The sequence below is a fragment of the Diabrotica virgifera genome, chromosome 4 (assembly GCF_917563875.1).
Source record: "Diabrotica virgifera virgifera chromosome 4, PGI_DIABVI_V3a".
Classification (NCBI taxonomy): Eukaryota; Metazoa; Arthropoda; class Insecta; order Coleoptera; family Chrysomelidae; genus Diabrotica; species Diabrotica virgifera.
In genome coordinates this window covers 136,244,967-136,254,166 of record NC_065446.1, presented here as the reverse complement: position 1 = coordinate 136,254,166, position 9,200 = coordinate 136,244,967, and the positions used below count along the sequence as shown (strand labels likewise).

General features: G+C 34.7%; 1 protein-coding gene across 1 annotated transcript; it reads left to right on the top strand.

Annotated features, from left to right (window-relative positions):
• Positions 1-8,054: 8,054 nt before the first annotated feature.
• Positions 8,055-8,993, top strand: LOC126878448 (neuropeptide CCHamide-1 receptor-like). The gene has a single exon (XM_050649323.1). The coding sequence runs from the start codon at positions 8,055-8,057 to the stop codon at positions 8,991-8,993; it is 939 nt and encodes a 312-aa protein (XP_050505280.1).
• Positions 8,994-9,200: the final 207 nt, after the last annotated feature.

Sequence of the window (9,200 nt, the reverse complement as noted above, 5' to 3'; positions counted from 1 at the left end):
ATTCGTCTGTATGGTCCTTCTATAAACTCTCAGTTATTGGCGCAATTCGTAGGTTGAAATTTTTTTAAATAGTTTTTCAGTTTTTCGGCTATACTGAGCCGTGTGTATGTCTGATCCTGACGGCTTAGAGACCATTTGAAAGTTTAACTCAACACTATTGATTTTATGTCCACTCTTCTTGATCCGAAGATATATACCCCAAAAAAGTATGCCGTTTTGTACCTACCAAGTCCTATAGCTGGCTTATGGGTGGTCAAAAGTCACAAACTACACCGGTTCTGAATCGTCCCTGACCCCCTCTTCAAACACAGAAAAAAATATTCAAATCGGTTTAAATTTTCCACACACATCCACAAACATTTTCGGTTACCGGACTTAAATTATTGAAGTTTTTGGGAGTTTTGGAGACGAGAACAAAAAACAGACCCTAAGTAGGAAGGGCCGTAAATTCCACACCCTTGGACCAAACTGGATAATTGACATATGAATGGGTGTCTTTTCCTGAACTTTAAGATGGGAGTTGGCCCAATTTTCAATTCAGTTAGATTTAGAGAATCGAAAATTTTGTGTATATGTTATAGTCAAAGTCCGAATTTCAGGCACTCCTAGGTTTGACTAGGCAATCCTCAGGTCTGACTGACGGTCTTGGTCAAAGCCCGAAATAAATTACAATTTCGGCCTTTGACTAGTCAAACCTAGGAGAGACTAAGATGGTCAGGCAAAGGTCGAAATTTAATTTTATGAAATCGGGGTTTGACTAGTCAAACCCCGATCAGCTAATAAAATGTCGTAATTTGTTAGATCAGGTTTAATAAAACGTTTTTTAATTTAAATGTTTGTTATTTTTATATTGTCTTAATTAAAATAAAACAATTAGTGTTTATTCTCACATGATGAGGCATTATGGCATTTAGAGTTGCCCAATACGTTAGACCTTTTACACGTTCATAATTTTGAAGAACGTTTCTTATTGAAGTAGCATTTTATAAAGCCTTGTCCTCAAAATTTAGAATATTTTGTACTAATTTCTCTTAGAAACAGTTTAACGTCTGGAACATCTTCGAAGTTAAGAAAATTCTATTTGCATTCTCTTATTTGATTTCTTGAAAAAGTGTGATTTTTGTTCCTTATTTCATGCCACCTCTATATAAACCGTCAATTGTTCTTGTATAATACCCAAAATACTTCGAGTATCTCCTTTGGCTCTAATAAAGCTGGGGATAGGTATTGTTACAGTTTTTCCGATCGAAATTGGAGGTTTGTAGTTTGTTGTACTTGCCACAAAGAGAGCTCATACGTGCATAATTTGTAATCAGTTGGTATATGTTCTGTGTGCTGACAGCACACTTGGTGCATACTATCAACATTTTGAAAGAAAAGTTACATGCATGCGTTGTGCACAGACAGAAACGATTAAAAGAAATAAACGAAAGGTGATTGAAGGTCTTCATGCTCAGACTAATGCTATAAAACAATTAAGTAAGTGAAAAAAAATTCCTCCAATTTCGATCGGAAAAACTTTAACAAAACCTATCCCCAGCTATGATACAGCCAAAGGAGATCCTCGAAGTATTTTGGGTATTATACAAGATAAAACAATTGACGGTTTATATAGAGTTAGTACGAAATATGGAACAATAAACACACTTTTTTCAAGAAATCAAACTAAGAGAATGCAACGCGAATTTTTTTCTTAATTTCGAAGATATTCCAGGCGTTAAGCTGTCTCTAAGAGAAATTAGTACAAAAGATTCTAAATTTGGAGGACAAGGCTTTATAAATGATACTGCAATAAGAAATGTTTTTCAAAATTATGTAAGTGTAAAAGGTCTAACGTATTTTGCAACTCTAAATGCCATAGTGCCTCAACATGTGAGAATAAACACTAATTGTTTTATTTTAATTACGACAATATAAAAATAATAAACATTTAAATTAAAAAATGACGTTTTATTAAACCTAATCTAACAAATTACGACATTTAAATAGTTGATCGGGGTTTGACTAGTCAAACCCCGATTTCATAAAATTAAATTTCGACCTTTGCCTGACCAACTTAGTCTCTCCTAGGTTTGACTAGTCAAAGGCCGAAACTGTAATTAATTTCGGGCTTTGACTAAGACCGTCAGTCAGACCTGAGGATTGCTTAGTCAAACCTAGGAGTGCCTGAAATTCGGGCTTTGACTATAACATATATATAGTGTCGCATGTAGGAGGGTTTGGGTGAGAACTGCCGTTCTCTGGTAATGATTAAATTATGATTAACTTCTCAAATTACAATTATTTTATTGTTTTACATAATTATTATTATAACAAACACTATTTTTATTTATAAAAAAAAATACTAAAAGTATTTCTACTATTTTAATAAAAAAAAGACCATACGATGATATTTTCTTCCTGGATTCTTTTCCTGCTGACCAATAAAGTACAATACGCAATCAAATACTGTTGCAATATCAAGATCCCGATAGAAAATTTGATATCTGATGTCGTAACTCCTGATAAGGGGTTATTAAGATCCGTCAGTCTCATCTCCCCGCACGAAAGTGGGTGAGAGACCGGAGGGAAGAGACGAATAGATACTGGAAACGGGTCATGTTGATATACAATAAACGATACGGGGTAAACCGATATACAGTGAGGACGTTTAGGTTGGAATATATTCATGTTCTCGAGAACGGGCTATTTTGGGGATAAATCCCGAGACAGGTCGATTTTTATTTTTAAATTACGTTTTTTGGCATATATATCATAATAGTGACATCATCCATCTGAGCGTGATGACCTGGTCGATGATTTTTTCAAATAAGAATAGGGATTATATGATAGCGCATTTGAAAGGTTATTTAATTCTCTATTCACTAATATAAACATTAACATAATTAAAAATGTATAAACATTTTCAATTTCTTTGCAACACGAAAATGCAGCAGCTGCATAATGCTCTGGTTAAATCTGAGAGTGCAGAAAGAGTCTATACCGGTTTCGGAGGGCTTTTCCCACTCATCAGTAGTCCCATATCCTCTTCTCTCCGATTTTCCCAGGCATCACACTTTGGGCCTTTCCGTATTGCAAAGAAAGAAATGTCACGGATGAACTAGAGCTATCTACCGAAAAACAAAGTAAGTTATCAATAGAAGTAGCACAGAAAACGACAATAAATATCGTTTCCATACCACCAGATTGACAACAGGTGGAATACTTTCTTTGATTACACCTCCTGAGATTTTCAAAATTTATAAATCATACATAGTGCCGAGGAAATTAAGATGAGAGAATTTTTTAAATAATTCACAACTCATCTGCTCAGCGTGGTGAAAGTTCCAGTAAGAAAGATTCCTTAATACTCCTACAAAAGAGTAAATGAATTAAAAATGTATAAACATTTTCAATTTCTTTGCAGCACGAAAATGCAGCAGCTGCATAATGCTCTGGTTAAGTCCGAGAGTGTAGGAAGAGTCTATAAATTATAATCCGATATAATAAGTATATATTATAATCCGATTTAACCAGAGCATTATGCAGCTGCTGCATTTTCGTGTTGCAAAGAAATTGAAAATGTTTATACATTTTTAATTAATTTACTCTTTTGTAGGAGTATTAAGGAATCTTTCTTGTTGGAACTTTTACCACGCTGAGCAGATGAGTTGTAAATTATTTAAAAAATTTTCTCATCTTAATTTCCTCATCATCCTGTATGATTTATAAATTTTGAAAATCTCAGGAGGTGTAACCAAAGAAAGTATTCCACCTGTTGTCAATCTGGTGGTATGGGAACGATATTTATTTTCGTTTTCAGTGGTAATTAGGTTGATAACTTAATTTGTTTTTCGGTAGATGGCTCCAGTTCATCCGTGACATTTCTTTCTTTGCAATACAGAATGGCTTGAAGTGTGATGCCTGGAGAAATCAGAGAGAAGAGGATATGGGACTACTGATGAGTGGGAAAAGCCCTCCGAAACCGGTATAGACTCTTCCTGCACTCTTCGATTTAACCAGAGCATTATGCAGCTGCTGCATTTTCGTGTTGCAAAGAAATTGAAAATGTTTATACATTTTTAATTAACCTCCTTAGTCCCCGCGTCGTCTACAAGCGACATAAAACATGCTTTGTTTAGAAATTTTTTCTGGGATGAAAGTTTAGGTAGGCAGCCTTGAAAAGTAGTACACTGGAAAGCCAAAAGGTGGCATCACCTGCTAGAGTGAGTTTTTAGTTCATTCATTCGCATCTGACAACTGTGAGTGAGAAGTAAAAATGGCGGACTGTCCCAAACGGCCAATTCCATGTTCAAGTTTCTGTAAGTATTTTTTCTGTTTTTTCCTTAGCATAAAATTCTCATTCAATGATTGAACACTTATCTTGAAGACTTGGTCTTTTCATCTGTAAATAGATAATTATCATTCCATTTATATTTTTCAAGCAGTTACCATGGAAACGGTTATGTCGTCTGATGGAGACATTGGGATTTTAGATATATTTTTTTACCGTTTGGATTTGATTATTTAAATATACAATTAGAATTTTTTCTTCAAATCTGTAATATTCTAGTAACATTTTAAACTGAATACTAATAAAAACTAATAAACCGATTAATTTTTTATGATATAAATATTTTTATATGCTGTTCTAAACCTGGAATATTTCGTGTAAACCAAGTTAACTATTTGGAAATAATAAACTAAATACAGTAAAACCTTTGTTAATGGCAACCTGTCAAAACCGGCCACCTGTACTAGCCGGCCAATTTCAAAGTACCCCAAACCAAAATTTGTGTACCACAAAACCTGGTATTAGCGGCCACCTTTTTATATCGGCCAATAGTTCTGTCATTTTTAGTGACCGTTACTGACAGGTTTTACTGTAGTTTTAAACTCGCAATATGTATCTGTATTTTACTATTTGCGTATGTTATTTACAGATTCCAAGCGAATTCAAGAATATGTTGACGATCGATTTGATGGAGATAACAGTGAGGTGGACATCAGCGATGATGATGACTTGGATGCAGATCCAACGTGGCTACCACAGCAGGAGACCACTGACATTGGGGAAATAGACGAAGAAGAGGAAGAAGACGAAGAAACGATATCGGATGGTACCTCAACTACTTCAGACATGATGGCTTCTAATATTACAACTGGCGAAGACAATACTCCAGTCGCACAAGCCGTGAGTAGCAGTGAAAGATACTTCTGGAAAAAAAATTCAGATTTTGAACCATGCTTGCCAGCTCCAGATAATACTCCTTTAGAAATAAATGCTGTAAATCTGCAACCTCATGCATATGTTAGCAAGTATATTCCTGAGAGTATTTTCAAAGTTATTTTAGAACAAACAAACAGAACGTATGTGGAAAAAACTGGGAAAGTTCTTTTGAATGATGTGGAAGATGTAAAAAAGTTTTTTTCAGCAAGTTTGATGATGTCTATTATGGGATATCCACGGATTAGGATGTATTGGGCCAGAAAAACCAAAGCAGAATGTATAAGTAACCTCATGCGAAGGGATAAATATTTTTGTATTCGAAAGAATCTGAAAATTGTGTATGATGGTGACGTAACGGATGAAGAAAAGAACGCCTACAAGTTTTGGAAAGTAGAACCACTGATCAGGTCAGTTAAAACAGGTTGTTTGCTGAATCCAAAGCCTCAAGTAGTGGCTATAGATGAACAAATGATTCCTTTCTGGGGGCATTGCCCAGCCAGACAAGTAATCAAAACAAAACCCAATCCATGTGGCTTGAAAAATTTTGTTGTAGCTGCTCCAGATGGACTGCCACTAGATTTTTTCTTTTACCAGGGAAAAGGTGACCCTATAGTTCATGATGAACGTTTCAAACTTCTAGATGTTGGTGGTAAGGCTGTGATGAAGCTTCTGACTACGTTTCCTCCTGGGGTTTCAATTTATATGGATAGATATTTCAATTCTGAACACCTTTTAGATTTATTACATTCAGAAAGAGAAGCTACAGGTACTGGCACTTTGAAACAAGTAAGAATACCCAAAAACTCCAAGCTAAGAAGTGATACTGATTTGAAAAAAGAAGGTAGGGGGGCAATTGATGAGAGTGTAAGATCAGACGGTCAAGTGTCTGTTGTAAAATGGTTTGATAACAGAGCCGTAATTTTGATGTCAAATAGAGAGGGCTCACAACCTGTCGATAAATGTAGAAGATGGTGCAAAATACAAAAGAGATTCATTGAAGTCAACAGGCCTCTGGCAGTTAAGGTCTACAATGCCAATATGGGAGGCATTGACTTCTTAGACCGAATGATAAGTTATTACAGGATCTCTGCTCGAACTAGAAAATGGACAGTCAGAGTTATCATGCATTTGTTTGACTTCGCAATTTCAGCATCATGGATCGAATATCGACGAGATCAGCGACTTTTAGGAACCCACAAAAAAGATATTATGGATCTGTTCTGTTTTAAAGAAGAGTATGCATATTTCCTAGCCCATGGTCATCAGGAGAGCTCGGAGGATAGTGATCCAGATTATGAGTGTTCCTTACCCCCTCATCGGAAGCAACCCAGGGTATCCCACCCTCCAGACTTGCTCCGTAAAAAGCACACTTTGCATTTGCCAGAAATCCCAACACCAGCCAAGAAGAATAGATGCCGAATGCCAGGATGTTCAGCCAACTCATCTAGAATCAGGTGTTCTACATGCCAGGTGTTCCTTTGCATCCAAGAAAATAGAAACTGCTTCAAGCTGTACCATGAACTATGACAAGTGCGTTAACTCAGCCAGAATCAATGTTCTACATGTCAGGTGTTCCTCTGCCTCCAAGAAAACCGAAACAGCATCAAGGTTGTGTATGAACTGACACCAGTGAATTATCTATCAGCTATTTTTTATCATATTTTATTACTTAATAAATGATATAAACAATGTTGTGTATTTATTTCCAATGTATTCATAAAAAATCATGGCTATGTTACGCATAAAACACAAATTCCTTTAAAACCCAATGTCGCCCATAGGAGACATTGGATTTTAAAGATGGCCGCCATAAAAAATTTTTTTGTAATTTTTTTTCTTTTCTTGATGCCTAATGTAACATAGAACACACCGAAAAATTGAAATTAAGAAACAAAAAATTTCCTGGGACTGAGGAGGTTAATTTACTCTTTTGTAGGAGTATTAAGGAATCTTTCTTGTTGGAACTTTTACCACGCTGAGCAGATGAGTTGTGCATTATTTAAAAAATTCTCTCATCTTAATTTTCTCGGCATCCTGTATGATTTATAAATTTTGAAAATCTCAGGAAGTGTAACCAAAGAAAGTATATAAATAATATTTATTGTCGTTTTCTGTGCTACTTCGATTGATATCTTACTTTGATTAAAATAATTATTTATACAGGGTGTTTGAAATTCTAAATTGTAAATTCAAGTTAAAGCTGCCACCCACCTGCCTCTTCTCATTTTGAACGTTTAATTTAAGCGAAAAACAATGTTTTATTTAATAAACATTTTTTATGTTTTCTGACAGCAGTAAAATGTATTTTGATTTAAATAAATTACATTCATTCTTCTTTTTGTATAACTTAATTTAATTTAAAAAAAGTTTTTTTGGACACCCTATATAAATAATTATGTTTATACTACTGAATAGAGTATTAAATAATCTTTCAAATGAGCTATCACACGACCATTATTCGCATTTGAAAAAAAAATCATTGATTACGTCATCACGCTCAGATGGAGAAAGTCACTAGTATAAAATATATCCAAAAAATCGTAATTTAAAAATAAAAATCAACCTGTTTGGGATTTACCTCCAAAATCACCCATTCTAGAGAAAGTTAAATTATTCTAACCTGAACGTCCTCAATGTACCTATATACAGTAAAACTTTTTTTTGTGTGTGAAATTTTTGTCAAAAAACATGTTTTTTATTAATAAACGCTTTAAAATATTTGCTTTGTGCGAATGACGGAATAGTTTGAGGTTTTCAATTGCTGACTTTAACAAAAATGCTTCCTTGCTTATCTGCTTTACGTTGACAAACGCTACACTAAACATTTCCACTTTATTGCAGCCCGATGATCGGAATAGCCGAGTTTAAATACATTGAATATTTCGATGGATCCAAAGTTCCAGCTTGCCATACACTAGCTAACACTTTCTGGTCAGCACTTTACTTCCTCGGCAGTATTTTGATATTTTTTATAGTTCCTCTACTCCTGCTCTTAGTGCTTTACTGTATTATAGCGAAGAACTTGATATCTAATGCAGCTACTTTAGTGTTAAACAAACATATTGATAATTACTCTATAAGAGCTAGAAGACAGGTAATCATGATGCTTGGTACTGTAGTACTAAGTTTCTTTCTGTGCCTGATACCATTCAGGATTTTTATCATATGGATTATAGTGGTACCAGAGGAAAACGTCTATAGACTTGGCGTAGAAAAGTACTACAATATTCTGTACTTCTGCAGAATAATGGTTTATTTAAACTCTGCTGTGAATCCAATATTATACAACTTAATGAGTTCCAAATTTCGTCATGGTTTTGTTATATGCTCTGATACAAAACGACATCTGTTCAGAAGATCTAGAAATGGAACTTCCAGTACTACTGCCACCAGAAGTAGTAGTACTTTCAGAAGCAGTCACGACAGCTATAACTACAGAGTCTGTTACAGGCCTAAAAATACTATAAAAAGCTTCAGTGAGTCTCCCGACTCCAATAAAAGCAACGATTCACATTCTGTCATCTTAAAAGAACCTGTAAGCAAACAATGTTTAAAAAACAGCAGTATCGACGAAGAATTCGATGAGTTTGAGCTAGATAACAACTATCACCCCGACTATAACGTTTTTACCGAGAAAGTTATAATGTATAGCCAGGAAAGAAGGCGTGATCTTCCGAATTTTTTTCAAGAAAAATGTTGTAGAAGAGATAACGAGGAACAAATCGATCTGCAAGAAAAATTTGTTAAAAGAAATGGGAGTCAAGAGGCCGCGAGTTTTGTTTGAACGAATATATCGGTAGTTTTTTTAATAAATTTTACTTTGCTTTTGATTTTTCAGTGTAAGTACAGGTTGCTTTATAAGAAAAAACCTCTTATTTAAAGCCTATTAAACACATAAATATGTACATATATCAAGCGTAATTCATTCTTTATTCGTACAGAGTTTCCATGTATACATAATAAATTTTTGTTAATGTTTGACAGTAAGATA

Bases quoted from the DNA above. Each gene is read 5' to 3' on its own strand.
- LOC126878448 (XM_050649323.1), top strand. From the start codon at position 8,055: ATGATCGGAATAGCCGAGTTTAAATACATTGAATATTTCGATGGATCC.